The sequence below is a fragment of the Anas platyrhynchos genome, chromosome 19, assembly GCF_047663525.1.
Source record: "Anas platyrhynchos isolate ZD024472 breed Pekin duck chromosome 19, IASCAAS_PekinDuck_T2T, whole genome shotgun sequence".
Taxonomy (NCBI): Eukaryota; Metazoa; Chordata; class Aves; order Anseriformes; family Anatidae; genus Anas; species Anas platyrhynchos.
Genome location: NC_092605.1, coordinates 1544559 through 1566108, shown reverse-complemented (window position 1 = coordinate 1566108; position 21550 = coordinate 1544559). Strand labels below are relative to the sequence as shown.

Sequence of the window (21550 nt, the reverse complement as noted above, 5' to 3'; positions counted from 1 at the left end):
TGCTGTGACTCAAGGACGTGCCAGAGCCTCCAACTGCATCGGCCAAGGAAACCTGGAGGACACCAGCTCTGCCCTCCCCACGGCATGGGGACACACAGAGGTAAAATCCGAGGCGCTGGGTGGCCCCAGGCTGCTCAACCCAAATGGAGCCCAAAATTCCCGACCCCTGGAAGGGCTGGGGCTTTTGGAGCAGCACCAGCAGCATGCACAGGATGGATGTTTGGATTGTGCCTGGTGTCACCGGCCGGGAACATTGGCTCAGCTGGCAACAGAACAAACGGACGTGCCCCGAACAGCCAGCGGCAGTAACGGGAGACTCGTCGGGTAAGGTCACATTAAACAAAAATAAAGGTTAAAGATGAATAACTAAACCGTCTCTTCTCCCATCATTTGCATAATATCGTCTGACCAGCACTATTAATACTCATGACGGATCCGCTGCCTGCTCCCTCCTGCAGTTTAATCAGGGTGCTTTCACCTCCTTTAACCCAGCAGCTGCGCGGGGTGCTCGAGGTTGAACCCGCTGGCAGAAGGCAGAGTCTGCCAGGGGAGGAACTGCACACAGCTCGTGGAGGAGCTGAAATACAGGACTACGGGCTTTATCCTGCACAACCTGGATGGCTCGTCACCGAGAAAAAAAATGGGAATTTCAGCAGCACGACCCAACTGGGGTAAGATGGGAAGAGACCAAGAACGCAAGCTCGTGGGCATGTCCTGCTGCTGGCACCCCTGCAGCTCGGTCTCCTTGCTCCTGAGGAAATACCAACAGCACACCAACCCGAGGAGAAACAAGGACGGGCACCTTATTGAAGAAGCTACAGGCACCGTGGCAGCAGCTTTGCACACTCCATCCCCACCAGATTCGTGCATCTCCTCCCCCAGCTCCGTGCCGCGCTCTCGGCGCACCACACGGCCACCAATATGATCCCCAAGGATGTGCTTACACCAACGCGGAGGCAAACTCGAAGATATTTCGGATTTCTATTGCCAGGTTAAGTCACCTCCCCGTTGGCGGGCACAGACACGCAGCTCCATCAATTTGGAAAAATATTAGTGACCTTCAGCGAGGCACGCGATCTGTTCCAACCGTGATTGCTCTGAGTCATCTCAGTCCGGTCCCTGCATGAGGCCCTTAATTGGAATGTGTCAGTGGGTTAAAAACGCATTAGGAAGAGAAGAGGAAAGTCAACCCGCATTAATTAGTTCATGCCACTAATTAGTATTAACTGAAATAACCACGGGGGCTGATTATTTCGGAAAGCCTGATGCAACGAGAGACTTGGACAGGAAGACCTGGAGAGCTTGGAGGAAAACTATTCTGGGACGAGGGAGTCCCCACCGCGCTCGCTTCTGTTTGCGGAGATACAGCAGGAAGGTCATTAGATTTTCATGGCCCCTTTTAAAGAAAAAAAATAAATAAATAAGCTCTTTTTCTAAAAAAGCATCCTTGCAGACGGCAAAGAAAACCCCGCCCCACGCAGCACTCGTCTAAATAGGCAGAACGTGCTTTTGTTATCAGAAAGCCAGAGCAATCCTGAATTAATTTGTATGGAGACATGCCCCGTTCCTGTTAGCACCCCGGGTGACGCAGCAGTCACCGGGGAATTGATTTTCTCTGGTCAAACATCCCGGAGCTGCTGTTATCGATGGCGCACCGCCCCGGCACACGGCAAGGATTGCTCACCCGCAGCTTTCACGGCCCTGCCCGCTCCTCCCACGCTGCCTCCACCCTGCTCTCGGTGAGCTGTGCCGTGATAAATACCCAATAAATCAATCGGGGCATCCATTTCCACCTTGGCACACGATGTCCACCCCAGGAGGTGCTCAAGGTCCTGCAAGGCACGAGGCAGCGCCGTGCCTCAAACGGCAAATCCAAAGGGTGCCTCGTCCTGCTCCCCAGCCCCAACCCTACCACTGTACCAGGATTATTTACTGTCCCTCGCACAGATGGGGTGCTTTGACCCCTCTGGGTTTAAATCAGAAGGTTTTTTCCCCTGGGGGAGCAGTTGGTGGGTGCAGGGATCCCCGAGCGAGGTGGAGGTGGCTGAGAACAAAGCGGTGCCGCTGCCCTCGCCGTGCCGCAGCCCTACCCCTGCACCTCGCCTCGATCAAAACCCAGCACGTATCTCTACTTATATGGACAGCAGCACTAAAAAGGGATGCACTTCAAAGCAGGAGCAAAGCCGCCAGCTGTAAAACTGAGATATTTGGGCAAGGGCCTCCCTCTGAAAGACAAGAAACAGGCGTTGTGCGCATCTATCGCTGCTAGGGCCGGGCTGGCGCTCCTGCGGGGCTGCACGTAGGGGCTCGGGATGGAGCACAGCAAATCCCATTTATTTGAGTGCCTTCAGCTGCTGGCCCCCAGGGCCAAAAAGCCACTCCAGCTGGAGACCTGAGCGCAGGACTCCTCATTCTCCTGGAAGCAGGCTCTCCGCAAAGCGACCCGTGCCAAGGACATGCAAATCCCCATGCCAATCCCTGCTGTATGGGACTGGCTTCTCCCCTTTTTCATGTTCTGCCTTCCGCAGGGCTAAGGGTTAAATCTGAAAGGAAGATGCATCAGCTTGCTTTTAGATGAAGCAAGAAAACCCCAGCCCTATCAGCCACGTCCTTCCCCAAGGATGTGGCGGTGGCTGGAGGAGAGGCGAGGAGCCCCCCAGCAGGGTCAGGCCCTCCTTGGATTCCCCTCACTGCCACGCCGGCCTCCAAAATTTAAACCCAAGGAGGAATGACAAGTGAGTGGCAGCTTTCAGAAATAATCTGTTCTTCCCCACCCAGCGAGTGAGAATAAATGGATAAGGAACTCGGGACACAAGCTCGGATGCTCCGGCTGTGTGCGGATCGCTGAGTGCCCGATGTGAAGGTGCTGCCTGGACCCACAGCTCGGGGAAGGTCGGAGCCACGGCGCTTCTGCTTTGCTTTCGTCTTGGATTTCTGCCCAGCAAAGCATCCTGGCAGGCCCGCAGCAGGCTCCAGCAAGCCGGAGGAGACAAAGCCCACAGCCCATCGGCCAGCAGCAGAAAGAGTTTCAAGGGGAAAGGGAAATGGAATGAATGGCACCGCCTTATTTAGCAAATAAATAACGCTCCCAACTCGTCCAGGAGCTAGCACGGAGAGGGAAATGAGAGGCAGCAATGAGCCACGCCGTGATGGTGCCCGGAGGCTCTCATTTCACGCTTATTAAAAGAGAGAAAGTGGTAACGGAGCGGAGAGCAGAAAGCGATTAAAGGAGAAGAACAAAGCGGGGCGGGGAGCCAGGAGGGAATGGGGAGACCTGGCACATCTGCGGCCACCACGGACACAGCGTGGTCGCATCCTGCCTGCACCTCGTCCTCGCTCAGCTTTGCTGCTCCTGCGCAGCGCCGGGAGCGGTACCAAGGCTGTGCAGCAGCAGAGCCACATGGCTCCACCTTGTCTCAGGCAGAGTCAAAGATCTGTAGTGAGAAATGTGAAATAGGGGCAGGTAGAAAGGACAACAGCTCCCCTAGAAAGTGCTCAGTTAGCAGGGAGGGAGCTTCCAGGGGAGCTCGGCTGGTGGGGCGCAGAATCCCTGCCCTGTGCCAGCAGCACCTGAAAGAAAAAAGAAAAAAAAGTGCTTGCAGCCCACTGAAAGCTGCCACAGGGTGAATTGCCAGGGGTGGCTGCGCCCCCAGCCCTCCCCTGGCACCCATCGGTGCTCATCCGATGGGAAATTGGCTGCTCACACCGCTCCCAAAGTCACCCCGAGGTGTCCCCGGTGCGTGCCACCTCGGGGCGCAGCACCTGCGGCAGTGCGGCTCACCGCCCATGCTCTGCAGAGCCCTGCTCACTTAAAAATGCATTAAAAAAAAATAAATAAGCTGATGGCCACCTGGCTGTATCGATCCCAGAACGTCATTCCAGAACAAACACTGAGCCAGGGCTCCTTGCAAAGCACGACGTGCCCCGCGTGGACTTCAAGTCCTTGGGGACGGGCGCTGCCTGCAGCTGGGGACGTGCCTGGGGCTGGGATTTGGTGCTGCCAGAAGCCTGCCTGCCCCCAGGAACGGCCCCAAAATGCACTCAGATGGCTCCGAGGTCCCCAGCACAGCCTCAGACGGAGCACAGCGTCCCAAAAAACAACCCAAACGAGCCCCTTCTTGAGGGAAATGGAGTTATCACAGTCAGCACTGAGCTGGCACAAGGGGACGGGGCGAGGGGAGCTGCTGGCAGGGACACCGGGAGCTCCTTCCCAAGCCAGGCACCGCTGGCAATCCGCCACCAAAAACACTGAAACCAACAACCCGAGCACAGCCTTAAATACTCCCTGCTGTGAAAAAAATATATAATAAATAAATAAAAAGCCTTTCTCGACCCTGAAGTGGGTGCAATCGTATTTATCTTTGGTAGCAGCTGACGCGCAGCTTCAGGACATAAGCAAACAGCTCGCCTTCATCGCCTGGCAGCCCCAAACGAGTCGATGCTGCCATTCTCTGCCACAAAAGCCCCGCGTTACACCTCAAATCACCAGCTGCTCACTACAGACATTATTTCCCCCCCCCCAAGCCCGCTGCCCTGCCTGGCACCCCCCTCCAGGGCACGTCGGAGGAAGGAGTTTAATAAGGGCCAGGTGAAAGAAACCCCCCAGTAACCCCACATCCACAAAGCCCTGCGTAATGAAGACATCTTCAAGGCAAATTTACTTCCTTAAACAAGATAAAGGGGCTCTGAGCGTCTCAGGTACGTCTCGCTTTGCATCTTAATTCGGAGACTGCCAACAAGGGACCAGCCATAACGGGACGGACAGAAGGCATTTCTTAGCCAATTCTTCTCAGGTTGCTAACGAGAGCCTGGCCAGCGCTGCCTGCCAGGCTGCAAAGCAGTCAGGTGTCGCAGGATTTCTTCCACTTCTCCCCAGAGTTCAACAAAACCTCAAAAACCTAAACCAGAGCATGAGCAACCAGGGGCAGGAATCAGAACCGTCCTCGTAAGCCTCCAGGAGGTGCCAAATACAGCGCCAGGAGAACAGGACTGCACTAGAGAAGATAAATGCAAGGAAAAAAAAATAATGCATGGACAGCTGGCAGGCACGAGAAGAGCTTGGGGTCTACAAACACAGCCCAAAGCCCCATTCCCAAAAGGATCCTGGTGGGGATCCCCTTCCTCGCCTCGCCACCAGGGCTGGGAGGGAACGGCTTTCCCCAAAAAAACCTCACACCGGGGCCAATTTGGGAGCTGGGCTGCGGGATCAGCTCCGACCCCATCCTCTCTGCCTCGTGCCAGGCTCACCAAAACACCTCCCGGAGCCGCGGCAGCCGGCGCGGGGGGAGGCCCGGGGCTCCCTCTTCCCACGCAGAGCATCTTCCATCTGGCTCCTCCGGCACCGCGTCCTCCCACGGCCCCGCAGCCCGTAGCTATGGCAGCGCTGCTGCGGGAATTGGAAGGGAGAGGTTTGTCCACAGGCACACAAAAATAAAAAATAATTAAAAAAAAAAATCAGCGTTTTCACATCAGGTTGGCTCCGGGAGCGCCTCGTGGGCTGGTAACACCGAGCTGCAAGGTGCTGCTCTCACGGAGCAGCCGGCAGCAGCGCGATGCCCAAACTTTCCCCTAAAAACTGGGAGCCAGGAAGCCGAAGTGAACCCTGAGGGTATGGGTTTGTCTGGAACCGATGGAATATCACTGAAAGCACATTTTATTCGCTGCTAATTATCAGCCGCTCTGATAACTCATCATTCTTCTCGGTTGCAAACAGCAGCTTTAATCACCGGCCTCCGCTGGTGCACCACGAGCATCCATCCTCCTCCTCCTCCTCCTCCTCCTCCTCTTCCTCCTGTGTCAGCGGGAAGGTGGTGACAGCCAGCACATCCCATGGGGTGGCCCCACAGCACCGCAGCCAGGTGGGCTGCCAGCAGTAAAAATCAGTAAAAACGATCTCTTTGGCCAAAGAGATGTTTGTATAAGCCAAGAGGACAGATATTTCCCCCGTCGGCACGTCTGGGGCTTCAGGCTTTGCGGGAGGAGGCAGGAATGTTGCTGGCACCCGGCCGGGGAGCGGGGCCGTGCACACCATTCCCAAGCCACCGAGGAAACCCTGGAGGTTCGTTACGAAACTTCTCGTTTTGTAACCGGGATGTTGTGCTTGGCCGAAGGGAGGCGGTTTGGGTAACCTCCGTCGTTACAAAACCAAAAGGCGCGCAAATAGTTTTGCTTTTTCCCGGCGATCTAGCAGAAAATAGCTCGCTAAACAAGCGAGGCCCACCTCTGCGGCAGGAAAAGAAAGGTTTCAGGTCACCAATCCCCTGTCCACCGAGGAGCTTAGAGAAAATTTGACCCCCCCCAGAAAATTCACCTAGCAGAGGAGCGGCTGCACGAGCACACAAGCCTCAGACGCTGCACGCTCACCTCCTGCCTTGGGACAGCAGAGGGGACAGCTTTGGTAGGGGATGGCATCCCCTCGTTCCTCCCAAACAGATGCTTGGAACAAAAAAAAAATAAAAATAAAACTACAACAATCTGTCCTTAAACTCCTTCATCTCCAACCGGGTGAGCGCTGCCCACCAAAACCAGTTGGGACGAGCCCACGTTTCCAGTCCCTTGCTGGGAGGAATCTCGCCAGGCAGAGGGAGCCTCACGGCCAGCCCGAGCAGGAATCTCCCCGAGGAGAAGGAATCTCCCCTCGGGAGCAGGAATTTCCCTCGGGACCAGGAAATTCCCCCAGGAGCAGGAATCTCCCCCCGGACAGCTCTGCCCACCAGCACCACGGGGACGCGCTCGGCAGGACACAGCAGCGAGGTTCGTGGCACCGAGTCAGCGCTACAATATGAGATTTTAATTGTTGGCAATAAACCTCGATGCCTCCGAGGGGATGAACAAGAGCTTTTTCTCCACATGCTTATTAAAGTCTAATGGAGAGCAGCTTCGCATCCCTTCTCCCTCCCTGCCCCCTCCCCACCTCGCTGTCTGTAACGTGGCAACACGGATTTTCGCAGCCCTTATTATGCAAGGCTTTTTGCAACAGTAAGAGAAAAAGCAAACAAAACTTCAATTAACAGCTCATTTTTTACACAATATACTTCTCAGGAATGATTTGCTAACAGTGCAGATTGAATTAATGGGGGGAAAAGCGAACAAAGAGGGGGAGAGGCTGCTGCTGCTGCTGCACCTGCGAGGCCAGGAGCCCCAGGAGAGGGGAAGGAAAAGCCAGCCCCGCTCCCCCCAGCCAACACAAATTGTGGGGTGCCAGCCATCAGCCGAGCTCTGCAGGGCAGCTCTGCCCACAGAAAAACCCACAGGTGAAGAATGAAGGAATTGGGATCCTTTAGGGACTGAGAGGTGCCACGTCCACAGCGTGTCAATGCTGGATGCGCATCAGATGCAGCCGGCAGAGCCCAGGAGAAACGGGGAGGGAGCGCGGCTCAACTCGCTATCGATCACCTCCCCGACAAGGAGAGGCTGTGCAGCACTGCTCAGTTACGCCACGCTCAAACCCGACCTCCTTTAGGCTCTCAATTACCAGCAGAAATCCCCGGTACAGGGATGGGGAAGTGTCACCCCTCCGACGTGCCCCTTTTCTCCCCGCACCATTGCCCCCGAGCCCAGCGGCACCGGCGCAGCCTCCAGGGACCGAGCCCACAGCAGGCTCATTTCCAAGGCCAGGTTTTCTGCTCTGTTTTTCCTTCCCCGGGTCTCGCACACTGCATAAAACAATTACCAGCATCGCGTGTCTCCTGGGCTTCGCTGCAAACCACTCTGAGTGCCTGCGGGAGGCCGGGCAGCGCCGGGGGAGCCCGACACACCTTCCTGAAGCACAGCGCAATAAACCCACAGGAGAGGCCCTTCATTCCCTTCAGCTAGTCCAATTAATTTGTTAATTCATTACAGAAGAGAGGCGTAATGAGGGACAAGGCACTTCCTAATTGCCAGCACCGAGGAGCGAACCAATTTCCCTTTCTCGGAGCTCAGGACAAGGCTGGCCCAGCGCTGAGCCCCAGGGCTGCTCCTATGGGGCACAGCTGAGTTCTGATCCCCACTGATCCCCCTAAACTTGCCACACGAGCAGCTCTCGTCCTCTGCGTTCAAGGGTAAGGCGTTCAGGCGCTGGATTCCAACCAAGACAACTTTCAGCCCAGACACCAAGCTCTGAAGCCAGCCCTCTCCCCTCCAAGGCGCTGCTGCCAGCACAGAGCTCACGCAGCGGGGCTGGTGCCCAGCATCTCTTCCCTCTGCGCTCCCTGCGGATAAATCAGGGCAGAATCCAGGAGTAGGGACACCATCCCCATCTTCCCTCCTCTATTTATTCTGCCAAAACCCCCAGGACCCACTCCTCAGGCCACCTCGCCCACCCCTGGGCTGTCCAAAACAGAGAAACGCCAGCTCCACATTTTGAGGAGCGAAACAAAAACGGGCACAGCACGACTGTGTGAGCCAGGCTTGTTTTTCTAAACCCAATTCCGGGCAAAGCCAGACAAAAGTAGCCCAGAGGAGCAGCCAAAACCACGAGGACGCTCTGAACCTGGAGGCTGCTCATCACCCCGGGCTCTGCCAGCCGTCGGTCGCTCCTTCGCCATCCCCGGCACGCACGGTCCCACGGGGACGATCCGGCACACGTTGGTGCCACGCTGCACCACTTGTCAAGGCTGAGCCACCTCCTGTGCTCACACCAAAGGCCAGGGACGGCTTCCAGGAGGGCTGGCACAGGTCGGAGCCCTTGTGCAGGGTGTCACCGAGCCTGGCAGGAGGCAGCACCTCGGCAGAAGGCAGCGCGCTTCCAGCACTGCGCTCCAGCGGCAGCCACACCGGGCTGGAAATCCCCGCAGCGCTGCCCCCCTCCTGGCTGCATCTTGTTCCCTGCAATGCAAACGCTCATTAAATATCATTTATTTATATGTGTAGCATTTACCTCACCTACAAAGCTGTGAGAGGCCATAAAGAAAAGCAGGCAGAATGTGAACCCGCAGCAAGGGACCTTCGCAAGCCTGCAAACCAGGAGCGGACTCCTCCGGTCAGTTCTTCAGTTTGCATTAGCTGCGAGGCCCGAGGACACCAGATTAACATCACGTCACTGTCACCATCTCGTTGATAATTATAGCGTGACAGGAGACAGGAAAACATCCTGCAGATTTCCACACCCCAGCAGTAACATCCCAAGGCACCACCACATGCGCTCCCCGAGCGGCACAGCTGGGGGACAGGGCGCACGGCCCCAGCAGCCTCACAGCCCCCCACAACCCCTCACCCTGAGCCTGGAGAGGAGAGGAGAGACATCCGAGAGGTCAAAACACCACGAGAGGAGCATTGGACTGGCTGAGCAGAAATAACCAAGCTGTTTTTCCCCCCCAGTTCTTCCCTCTTCCCAGTGGGGCCATCAGGTTATTAACAAGGCACAACGCGCCGCCGGATTAGCCGCGGACGCCTGTTTGGACGCCTGTTTTACTGCACCGAGCTCCGGGCAGCAGCTTGCAGACAGCAGCCACCCACACACACGGCGGCTGGAAGCCAGGAGGAGTGCGTGGTGCCTGGCTGCACCTCTCATCCTGCAGCTTCCAGGCCCCCACCTGAGCTGGATGCGGCCCCAAACCCAAATACACAGGGTTAAACCGAGCTTAAAGAGCTGCTCCCTGCCAGGCTGGGGCTGTGCAGCAGGAGGGTGTGAAGGCACAATTCTCAATCCGGCTGTGCAAAGGGAACACAAATCCTCTCCGCAGCATCTCCGTGCTCCTGGCTCAAAGCAGGAGCACGCCACAAGGCAGCGGCACACCGGCACCCGCGGGCATCGCCCCGGCGGCCTCTCGGGGAAGGCACAGGCAGAAGAGGCACAAAATCGACTCCTGGCAGCTCGTCTCCAAAGCAGGCAGCACGTCAAGTAAATCTGGGTGAGTCACAGTTTACTCTGATAGCAAGCTGCCACGGCGCTGCATTTAGAGACGTATGCACATATATTTTCCACGAGCTGCATGAAAGCAGCCTTCCTCTCCCTGACAGCTCGCCACCCAACCGATTGTAACCTTCTTCTCCTCTTCTCTGTCGTTTTAATGGCAGGTTTACATTTCACAGCAGAGGCATTAATTTGGGTTCTGCCAGGAGCACGTTCAAAGGCAGGTTTGAAGATCAAGGAACAGCCGAGGAGCAGCCCGTGGCGCTCACCGTGCCCGCAGATGAACAGGGCCTCGTTCAGGTGTTCAGAACAAGCACATGAAGGCGACAGGAGCAAGTCCTGCAGGTGATGGAGACGATGCTTCTCTCCGTGGTCCCCAAAAAAAGGGGCACGGAGGGTCCCAGCCGCCTTCCCTGAGCCTTCCAGACCCAGTCTGATGGCAAGCAGGGTGCAGAGGGACACAGCTTTGTCACAGCAAGGAAAGGAGCTTGAAATTTCTCCAGCATCCCCACCACCTTTTAGCACAAACCCCTCTTTCTGCACAAGTTTTTTGGCTGAACTGCAAACCGCCCCGGCCCAGCAGCACCCGCTGACACCAGTGCCATAAAGCAGTGGCCACAGGACAGTCACAGCACCTCAGTCCCGTGCCCCAAAACACACACACACACACACGAGCACGTCCTTTGGTTAATAATCGAAAGGAAAAACCTCTCCCTACTACAGCAATGAGGATGTGCAGCTAATTAGCTTTCTAGGAGTCGCAAATGAACAGGAAAAGGCGCATTAAGAAGGGGAACTTGCGCTGGGCATGTCTCGGAGAAATCAAATTGCATAAGAGGAACTTTTATCCTGATTATAAATTAGCACCGGCAATAAGCCCCAGCACGTTTCCACTGCCTCGTGAGACAATTAACCCGCTAAATTCGGTCTGGGTAAATCAGAGGGGAGAGCTGTGCTAAAAGCTGTGCCAAAAGCTGTGCTTTTAGCGTGCTGCAGCCCCTGGGTCTGGGGTCCCCAGCACCCACAGCTGGGCCCCCCACCCTCACGGCTGCTTCCTCTCCATGTATGTGCCACACGTGTACCCACTGGCCCAGGAAAGATCCAATCCTGCTGACTTTCAGCCCAAAAAATGGCCATTTTAAGTAACGTGCACCCACGCCTCAAGCACGCACAGAGATCTTTGCCTTTCCCCTCCTGCAGCTCGCCACCACGTCCACATCCCGCGGATAGCTGAGCTCCCAAGTCCTTCCCAAGAGCGCTCGCCAAAAATAGCTCCAAATTCTGTGCAAAGTGCCCGATCCCAGACCGCATTCCAAAAAAAGCTTGTGACCATCTCTCTGCTTCGCTGTGCCTGCCCAGGAGGCCAGCAGCACGCCCAGACCCCGCCGTGGTCTCCAGTGAATACACGGATGAGGGGCAGGAGCGCAGCACAGCCACATTTCGAGAGGGTGAGAAGGATCTGGCCCTTACTGCAGCCACGCACCACCGCCACCTGCTCCACATCAGGCTCCCCAGCCCTCACTGCTGCTAAAACCATGAATGCAGCTGCAAACAAGAGCCTGGAAAGCCTCAAATCAGGTACAAAAACACCCAGGCGCTGGGCACAACTCCGCCACGTGGGTACCCTCCGTGGAGCACCTGCCAGCCCGGTGAGAAAAGCTCCAAAAAAGCCCCAAAGATGTTATTTGTGTTAAATCCAAGGAGCGGTCCCCCCATCACGGGCAGCTTCATTGATTTGCTCCGCAGCCAGGAAAAACAAACCCTGCGTCTAGCTGACAAGGAAATAAAAAAAAATTGGATGGAGATGGGATTTCCAGGACAGATTTACAGCCCTGGCTCTCCAGACCCTTTTCTCCGATCATCCTTTGCCCTGGAGGCAGCAGCAGGCTCCCAGCTGGGTCACCCGCTAGCTGCTGCCCATCCTGCAGCACTTGCCCAGACCCCCAAAAACTGCCCAGACCCCCCCATAGGGCAGGAACCCCTCCGCAGCCTGGTCCCAGAGCTGAGCAGATGTTTCCAAGCCCGACAAAGCCTTGAGGTAGAGGAGATGAAGGCAATTAAGCCTCGTTATCCTATTTAGCACAATGATCCCAAAGCAGAGAGGATGTCAGGCAGACGGGGATGGAAGGAATAAGGTGGTTGAGGGGAATGGTTGTGCACAAGGAGTAACGTGGTTAATGGGAACGGGTGGGTACAGGGCTATGGTGAGCTGATGTGCAGCCCATGAGGGTTTCATCCCCGTGGGATTTATCTCCTGCTGGGGCCAGCTTGCTTCTCTCCCCTGTCCTTGCCATCTTCCCTGTTCCACCAGAACCAAGTCTTTGAATTCCTGCTCGCTCCAAGGAGCATTGCAAGGGCAGTGATCCAGAAAAGGCACAAATTAAGGAGTTCCTGCGAGCCACAGCTTTGGCACAGGTGCTGTGCTGTGCCCAGACCCCCGCACCCCACCCAAACCCCTCTACCCTGGTAGCATCGGAGACCCTCAGACCCAGCCCCCACACGCAGCCCCCCATCGGCCGCCCTTCTCCATCCAGAATCCTCCTGGAAATATCCAAAATTCGCTCTATCGCTAAAAATCAGCCCAGGGAGGAAATGATGCTGCGGCATCAGCAGGGCCAGGGGAGGGAAGAGGCAGACAGGTCGTTTGTTAGCGGTTCGTTAGTGGTTTAAGGTATTCCCCGAGACTACAGCAACATCCTACAGCAGACCCAGACCTGCCCCCAGCTCCCAAACCACCAAATCCAGCGCGGCTGGTAAAAGCTTGGCTGAGCAGAAAGGAGATGGCCAGCAAAAGGCAGGAGACACCCCCTTTTCAAGCTCCTGATGCCTCTTTCTTGCTCTCCAAGCACACCCAAATGCCCAATTCTCTTTTCTTTTAGCCTGGGGCCGAGGACACTCAGCATTTAGGTAGAGGACAGGAGAACAGCCCTCCGCCAGCAGCGCTGGGGATGTCTCACACTCGATAAACTCCAAAAAGGATGAGCAAACACGCTAAAGGCTTCCAGCAGGGAAGCCGCGAAAAGATAAAGATGTAATAGATTAAATCTGTCTTTTGTAAGGAATTTAATGACTACAGCTGTTCGGCGTCATTACCCACTTTGTCTTGGAGGTTTAACCCTCCCACCGGCCCCGCTCTGCCGCCGAGCAAACATTTGGGTACCAGCAGAGCCGCTCGGCTCCTGCCCCTGCTGCCGCGGGAGCAGGGGAGCCAAGCCTTGCTCCAGCCCCACGAGCAGCCCCGGGGAGATAAGGGCTCATTAAAAGCTTTTACTACCTGTTGCTATATCGCAAAACAATTATAGAGGAGTGCTAAAACGGGGAGCGAGAGCAGCTTGTGGGAACAGATCCCTTCCTCCTGCCCGCCCGGGTGGCAGCGTGCTCTGGGGGCTCCCCGGCGTCCCCTCATCTCACCTGATTTTAAGGGGAGGAAGAAATAAAATGAAAAGCTGAGATTTTAATTGATTTAGAAAGGAGCAAGACTGGTTGGAAGTGAGCTGCAGTGGTTTAATCCTCAAACTCCAGGAGCTGCACTGGGCTGGGGGCGCAGGGTCCCCCCGCTCTGACCATGAGTTACATGGGGCAGGACCCTTTGCATTCGCACAAACTCCTTCAAAGCAGCTCCTGCCCAGCTGGGGGACAGCAGCCCCAGCCCGGGGACAGCCCCCTCACCGCCTGCAGGCTTAGGAGCAGATTTAGGAAGCACTCCTAAGGCACAGGCGTTAGGCACAGGGCGTGAATCCTCTCCCCTGCCACCCCTCCTCGCTCCGTCCTGCTCTTTGCAACCCAAGAATTTCCCTCCCCCGACGCTGTCCCCACCCGGCACAATTTCCAAATGCACCAGAGGCAGGCAGCAGGAGGAAGAAGCGGGCTCTGTGCTGCAACTGTTTGTCCCTTCTCTTGGGAAACGGCGGCGTGGGGGCAGCTGATCAAACACACGGCCCCATCCAGCACCCTGGGACGAGGACAAGCGTTGCCACAGCCAGCACGAGACCTCGGGCTGTGGGGAGCAGCCACCAAAGGCTGAGAGCATCCCCAACGCTGCTGCTGAGCCCCACAGCCCAGCGAAAGCTTTGGGAGCCCTGAGAGGAGCGAGGGAACGGGCAGGGAGCCACCAGCAGCCCGCAGAGGGGGCGCAGGCTTTTAGCAGCCTGCCACCGCCGGCGTTTCATTTATTTGTTCTTTGCTTTAATGCATCCATTTACTCCGGCACTGACACACGGTAATATCAGGCCAGTTTCTTCCTAACCGAGGACACGTTGGGCTGGGCTACGCCTCTTCGGAGAGGCTCGAAAAGGCAGGGAGCAGGGAAAATTAACACGGCGGCTCCACCGGGAGCGGGGCTCGCCATCCCCTGCCCCTCCTCAAACAAAAAGCCTCAGCCCCACCTCGCTCGTAATCCCACCTGCCACTAAAATCAATCAGGAAATTTTAAAAAGTCCTCTGGAAGTTTTGGAAAACATCCCCGCAGACCAAGCTGTTCTGACGCTCTCAGCCGTGGCAGCCCAACAGCTCCAGGTTTTTATTTTTTAATAATGCTCTTAGACGGTGGGATGGTTCATTCAATTCTGAGACACTTAAAGGGCTGGCAGCTCCGCAAATTAAACCTCTGGGCTGAAACAGAAGGTCACACCTGAACTGTTTGCAAAGCGTTGCCAGTGAAAAGAACAAAAGCAGAAGTGCGAAAAAAAAAAAAAGAGAGGAAAAAAAAAAACAGCGCAGAGCCTGAAACTGCCTTCGGCACAGGCAGAGCCACGGGGTCTTGGGGGAAAAAACAGTTTCATTAAGTCTCTGATAGAAACCAATCTGTATCTGGCTCCTGTCACGGCAGAAGCCGAAGGAAGAGGAGAAGAGGCAGCTTTCCAGAGAGCCAAGGTGAGGTTTTTGGCTGCTCGGGGCCACCAGCAGGGATATCGGTGCCCAAGAGCCAGCAGAGCAGCACCGCTGCCCTGCGCCTCACCCCAAAGGGTCCTGGGCTCCTGGGAATGCCCTGAGTTCCCCAAATCCCACCCCTGCAGGAAAACGAGAACATTTTATGGGGTGGGTCACCTCCAGTGGGCACAGAGCAGGCAGAGACCCGTGCGCACTTACCAGCACCGGGATGAGCAGGTCGGCCCCGTACACAAAAGCTGCTCCCAGAACAAAGCCCACGGCCACGGGGAGGAAGGCGAAAGCCCCAAAGGTGCCAGACTCCTCAGCCATCTCGATAGCCGGGGCCAGCAGGGACCAGTAGGAAGCGGCCAGCATGACCTAGGAGAGAAAAGGCGAGAGGTGAGAGCCCGGGGACCGCAGCCACCGGGTGCCGAAATCCCCGTGCTCACCAGCACGCTGCCTGCGTGGCCTCTGCCACCCAGCGGGGCCACTCACAGCAGCTCCCCAACCAAAGGGATCACTGAAGGATGGAGAAGCAACGGTTTTCCATCAGTTTTTTGCATCAAGAGCATTTTTCTTGGCTCCAGCCCGAAGGAGCTGGCAGACCACACGAGCTTGGCGGGGTGAATTTCTATGGAGTGAGCGCAGCCACAAGCATCCTTCCGAAGGACAGCAGGAAAACCTCCCTCACCCTGTCTTGTTTTGTATTTTTCCCTACTTGGTTGGGTATTTTTTGGTTCTCCTCCCATCCTCAGCTGCAGGACTGGGTCTGTGACCCCCACCTGTTGGGGGTGAAGCAAATCCTCCCACCCCGTGCCCAGCTCCAGCCTCCTCCACGGAGCAGGAACACACGCAGGCTTCAGCTCAGGAAGGAAATTAAAAAATAAATCAGGTGATGTGCAGAGCCAAAGAGCCATTTCCAAGTCAGATAAAGCCAGACCGGGGCTTTGCTGTGAAGATCTCAGCCTGCAGCAGCTCAGCTGCCAGCGTCCCCTGTCCCCCTACCCAAAATCAAGGCAACCACAGCAGAGGGGCGCTGCGAATCCTCTGCCCCTGCACAGCCCCGGGGCACATCCAGCGCCTGGGCACTGCATGCTGCGCTCACAGCAACCCTGCCAGACCTCCAGGGAGCCACAGAGAGCCTTGTGCATCCTTTACTGCTCAGCTGTAGCCAGGAGGGAGAAGGAAATACCCCAAAAAAACACAGGAGAAACAGGACATGGGATCTGTGGGGCTTTCCAAGCCAGCCCAGGACAGGTTTCAGTACAGCCGGGTGTCCCTGCAGCTGTGGGAGCTCACCGGGACCAGCTCCAGGACCAGTCCTAACATCAACGAGTTCCTATCCAAAAGCCAAAGCTTTGATCCGGAGGGAGGGCAGGGAAAGGAAAGAGAAGGAAGGGAAGAGCTGCAGGGCTGCAGGCACCATCCCACAGCCGCCTGCCCCGAGGGATGGACAAGGCGATGCTCAGCAAGTCGGGGGGAAGCTTTTGGGGTGCAGGAGGGTGTGAGATCAGCTCTGGGGGTGTGAGCCCACAGCTGGCAGAGGGAGGGGTGCTGAGGGAGGTTGCTTTCACCCCACGGTGCCTGCGGGAGAGGAGCGTAATGAACCTGCTCGCTTTAAATCGCTGTCAGAGGAGCCAGATGCCGACTGCTGGAGACACCGGTCCCCGAGGGGCTGCGTAACTCTCAGCTCGCTGTGAGTAAGAAGAAAGCAGGCTGTCAAGTTCAACTGAACCACAGCTGTCAAGCTCCATATTTCAGATGCCACCTCCTCTGAAAAAAACAAAAAACCACACGCCCCGGTGTGGAAACACGAGCAACAGGGAGAATTATAGGATCTGCAGAATTACACCGTCACCTCACGTTAAGAGATCATTTCCCCACGGAAAGCAGAGACCTGGCACCAGCTCCCGTTGCCATTAAGTCAGCACCAAAGCCCCCACCAGCTCCGCTGCTCACAGCCCCCAGAGGATGACACAGCTCCGGGTCCCCCCCCGAGCCTCTCCAGCTGAAGGAGCAGACGTGCCCAGCAGCTTGGTTTGCTGGGGAAGGAGAAATTTATTCCTGCACACCTTGGTTTGGAAGGGAGCGTCCTGACCCCGCTGTTCTGGAGCTCCTGCCCCGTGGCAGAGCCAGCACGGTGACCCCCTGGTCCAGCAGCATCTCTCAGCATCCCTCAGCAGACGATGTTCCCGACGTACCCAGAGGGCTGGGATTCCTGCCAGCGAGCCGACCGAGTGACAGAACCACACTTTAATTACCAAGTCCTCATTTGTGCTGAGCTTTGCCACCACTCCTCACCCCGCTGTGGTTGTTCCGCACACGCTGGGAGGTCACAGGGCACCTACAGCCACCCCCGGGGATGGCAATAAAAGGGTTTTGGTGCAAGGGATGTGCAAGTGAGCTCCATTTCCCCTTCCTCCCTGCAGAAAAAGCCTGCCTGGGTCCTCCCCGGATCAATAAGACATGAAGCCCTTCCAGCAGAGGACACGATCTCCTGCACCAAGCCTTCCCGTTGCACGCTGCTGGCATCGCCCACGCTCTGCTCCCATCAGCTGGGAGCAGGGACCCGCAGAGCCCCGGCTGGCACGGGGCTGGGCTCCTCCTGCCAAATCCCATCCGGGCGGCTCAGCAAAGAGCCTCCGTGCTCCAGAGCCGAGATGCACCACACCGTAAATCCACCAGCTCTGGGAAAACAAACCGCGGCTGAGGACGGGGAGGAGGAGGCAGCTGGGGGTGGAAAGCATCCCTGGGCTGCAGGGAGCCCAAACCCTTCCCTGCCTCGATGCAGACAGGAATTAAAAGAGGCAGATGAGACCAGCAGGCTGCTCCCCCTGCCCAATTCCTCAGCTTGACTTCATTAAGCCTCCAACAACGAGAGGCGGCCTCGGCAGACCCCTGGAAATTACCGATGCTGTTTTAAGCGGCCCTGAAAAGGGAAGATTCGAGGCAGACTCGTGTGGCGCGGCGCGAGGAGCGTGTCTTTATGATTTTCTGCTTCACCTGGGACAGAGGAAAGAAATCAAAGCGTGACCCAATACAAGGACCAGCCGGGAGAGGCGGCAGGCAGGCTGCAGCCCCTGGATGTTGGAGGGGAGCACAGCACCCTCAGGACGACGCGGAGCTAACGGGGAACGTTTAAAAAAAAAAAAATCTCATTTAAGAATATCGAGATTTAAGAGAAAAAACAACAGAATTGCACATCAGATGCCCAAGTAAAGGCTCGTCTCCATGGAAACGTCACCTCGGAGGCTCCCGCGTGCCAAACCCGCGACTTCCAGGGAGGGAACCCAGGCAGAGGGGGCTCGGGGCTCACACCCCCAGGCGGAGTTAGGGGGGAAGGAGCCGAGCGTCCCCTCCACCCGAGGCACCGTGCCACCAGCCGTGCCGGAGGGATTAAAGAAAAGAAGAAAAGTGCAGCTACACCCCAAATCGGGGCACTGCTGCAATTCCACCGTGGTTCCAAGTGGCTCACCCAGAGCTGTCGGCTCCCCAAATCCCCAGCACGCTGCACCACCCGCCTCGAGGTCGCTGGTGTCCCCGTCCCTGCCCTCCTCTTGGTGGTGCAGAAGTTTTTAGTTCAGTCGGGCGTTATCTTGCTGTGAAAGCTCCCAAAATACAAGCAGGGAATGGTTTCCAGCAGAAAATGGAATTACTGCGACCTGTTTTACACGTGAACCTGACCTAGGAGAGCATCACACACAGCCCTGGAACCAGGGGCTCGCGGGGACCCTGCGCTGAGCACCGACAGCGGAGAGACCGCGGGTCCCCGACACACCCGGAGGTTTGCTGGCTCCAGGAGAAGTTTAAAGAAACTCCACAGGGCAGATTTCGGAGCTCACATCTCGCAGATAAAGAGGAGGTTCAGTTCTATGCCCCCTACCCCAGGGCTCGGAGCAGCAGCCTGCATTGATGTGTGAGAAACCCACATCAAAGAGACTTGAACAGAAATCCCTTACAGCAGGAGAAGCAGCCCCTGATCACAGCAGCTCCACCGGCTGAGGAAACGCTTTTTACGAGACAGAAAAGAGAGAAAACGGTACAAAGAGCTTCCAAAAGAGGCTGCTCCACATCCTGCCCCCCTCCACGCAGCACTCCGGGTGCCCGCAGCCCCCCGGCACCAGAGGGGCGCAGAATCGCACGGCTCCTGCTGCTCCCTGCCAGGATTTTGGAGTCCAGCACAGCCCCTCTGAGCTTTGCTCAGCTGGGGAAGGCTCCAGCTCCTCCACGGGGCTCTTTGCAAAGGCACCAAACACGCCAGAGGCAGGAAAACACTTGTTATTAAACCTTTCAGGCAAGGGCAAGCTGGAGACGCAGAGCGCAGCGGCACCGGGGGGCCGAGCGCAGCTTTTGGGACTCCAGTCCCTTATCAGCCAACAGGCAGAGTGCCACGGGCACATATGGAACAAATCTAGCAAAAAAAAATAAAAAGGAAGGCAATTCCTGCTGTTCCACCCTCCAGTGCCTTTGCCACGTCGCTGCTACCCCAGCACTCAGCCCCAGCCCTGTGCCACCTTCCTCTGCAAGGGTCCTGGCACCGAAGAGGGACCGGGGAGGTCCTGGTGAAGGTTTTCCCCTCCAGACACCGCAGCGATCCCCCAGAGCTCTCCCTTCCCTTCCCCAGCACGGCGAATACAAGGAAGGAAAGCAAATAAATGTTTGTAGGACAGCTGCTGCGCCGGGCGGGCCACACCTCTGCCACGTGGGGGTGAGTCAGGGTCCCCATGGGGCTGCAGGAAGGTGACAGCCCCACACCATGGTCCAGCACCCCACACCCATGGGGACAGCGGTGCCACAGCCTGGGCGAGGGGACAGAGGAAGCCCACAGCCCGTGGTGTGCTTGGCAGCACCTCTCTGACCCCGCAGAGGTGGCTCTGACCTGCTCGTGGGGACAAGGGTGCCTCTGGAAAACAGCTCGGAAGGGAAACTGTAAAGGTCCAGAATGGGAAACTCCTAAAACGAGCGATGGATTTCTCAGGGATGAGCTGAGGAGCTGCTGCAGCCTGACTGAATTATTTGTGTCTTCAGCAGGTCACAGCCAGGCTCCAGGAGATCAGTGTTGGGGTTTTGGTGTCTGGGAGCAGGCAGCGAGGAGCCCTGCAAGCACACAGCCCTGCTGCCGGCGGTTAGGGCTCTGCAGGATGGATTTTCCTGCTCCCAGACCAAGGGGCTCTCGGTCTCAGCCTGGAGTTTCCCCTGCTCCAGGTGCTGGTTGCAGAGCCAGGACCCTGCAGGATCTGGCAAAGCCCTTGGGGCCAGGGGCACCGGGAAGGTGCGGGTCAGGGGGAGATGCCAGATAAACCCCGGAGCCAAACCCATCCCGGGCAGCTCAGCACCCTGGTGCCTCTCTCCACCTCCACCCTCGCCCACGAGAGGCTCCAAAATGTGACAGGACGTGGCCAGCCCCGTGCCCCCCTGCTGCCTCCAGCTCGTTTTGTTCCCACAAAATGAAAACCCAAGGAGGGACCCCAAGGGAGCACGGAGGAGCAGGAGGGGCGCCGAACTCACCCCCGCAGCAAAGCCCAGGCTCCCATCTAGGATCCGCCTCTGGAACGAGAAGGAAGGCAGAGAGCAGCGCTTAGTGAGGGCACGACGGGTGGGGGCACCCCAAAAATCGTGCTGGGATCCCATCGGGGGGGAAATTTCCCCTCTCCAGAGTCACCCGCAGGGTGTCCCGGCTGCCCCATAACCATCAGCCACCCCAAAACCACCCCTGCTCGCCCCAAAACACCCCCAAAGGGTGCTGAGACTCCCGGCCAGCTGCACCCCATGGCCCCACATCCCCCCCCCGGAGGATTTTGTCTCCGGGAGCCCCGCACGCAGCCCACCCAGCCTCACCCCTGTGGGTTTTGTGGGTTTTTTATTTCTTTTAGCGCATCGCCCTCCCCCCCCAGGAGGAAAAGCAGCGAGCTGCTGAATAAATCATCACAAGGCAGCCAGAAATAATAGACCCAGCGAGGCGGGGAGGGGGGGGGCTCAATTTTGAAACGGGAGAGGAGCTGAAGATCCCCAGCGGGGGCTGACCTGGGGGGGTTCGATCTCCTCCTGCACGGGAGAGGAGCAGGATTCTTTCCTCCCCCTGCCCCGGGGGGCAAAATCAAGCCACTGGGAGCCAAAATCAAGCCCCTGGGGGCCAAAACCAAGCCCCCCCAGGACCCAAAACCCACCTGCCCGCTGGAGAAGACGAAGACGAGCGCCGAGCCAGCCGCCGTCAGCCCCCAGGTGAGGAGGGTCCCCAGCACCGACTGCAGCACCGGGCCCTGCCCCGGGAGCATGCTGAGCGCAGCGGGAGCCGCAGCCTAGAGGAGAGAGGAGGCCCCGTCACGAGGAGATCATCACATTTGGGGCTTTTTCCCCAAAATTTGGGGGATTTAGGGCTGCCTCAGCGCAGGAGGGGCCACGGGCAGGTCCCCTAAACAGCCCCCCAAAGTCAAGGCTTCCTGGTCCCCCCCAAAAAAATCCTCAACTCTCCAGAGTCCCCAGACCCCCAAAATTGAGTCCCTCAGCCCCCCAAAACAGCCTCCCCCAGTCCCCCAAACCTAGCCCTACAGACCCCCCAACCAACTCCCCCAAAATCCAGGGCCTCCCAGCCGCTCCATACAACCCCCAGCCCCCAAACTGGGTCCCCCAGCCCCCAAATTGGGTCCCCCAAACCAAGGCCTCCCAATCCCCCCAAACAGCCCCCAGAACCCCCAAAATTGGGTCCCCAAACCAGAACCTCCCAGGCCCCAAACTGGGTCTCCAGCCCCCCGAACAGCCCCTCAGACCCCCCCCCCCAAACAGACCCCCAGACCCCCCCCAAAGAGCCCCTAAATCTGCAAATTGGATCCCCCAGACCCCCCCAAA

The 21550-nt window shown here is 57.3% G+C and overlaps 2 protein-coding genes across 4 annotated transcripts in view; one reads left to right on the top strand and one right to left on the bottom strand.

Moving 5' to 3' along the window:
- SLC39A11 (solute carrier family 39 member 11) overlaps positions 1 to 21550 on the bottom strand; it is a 75450-nt gene that overhangs the window by 53215 nt on the left and 685 nt on the right. For 2 of the 3 annotated variants that reach the window (XM_072025879.1, XM_038165250.2), the window contains exons 2-4: positions 20872 to 21003; positions 20213 to 20251; positions 14924 to 15082 (exon numbers count right to left, since the gene is read on the bottom strand). In XM_072025879.1, the coding sequence (XP_071881980.1) occupies positions 14924 to 15082; positions 20213 to 20251; positions 20872 to 20979 (306 nt within the window). In that variant the 5' untranslated portion in view covers positions 20980 to 21003. Of the gene's footprint in view, positions 1 to 14923; positions 15083 to 16312; positions 16399 to 20212; positions 20252 to 20871; positions 21004 to 21550 lie in introns of those variants that run through there. The other variant, XM_072025878.1, reaches the window with a different exon arrangement.
- Positions 17777 to 21550, top strand: part of RPL38 (ribosomal protein L38) — a 145444-nt gene continuing 141670 nt past the window's right edge. Inside the window, exon 1 of the mRNA XM_072025880.1 lies at positions 17777 to 17783. The gene's annotated coding sequence lies outside the window, so the exon portion shown is untranslated. The remainder of the gene's footprint in view (positions 17784 to 21550) is intronic.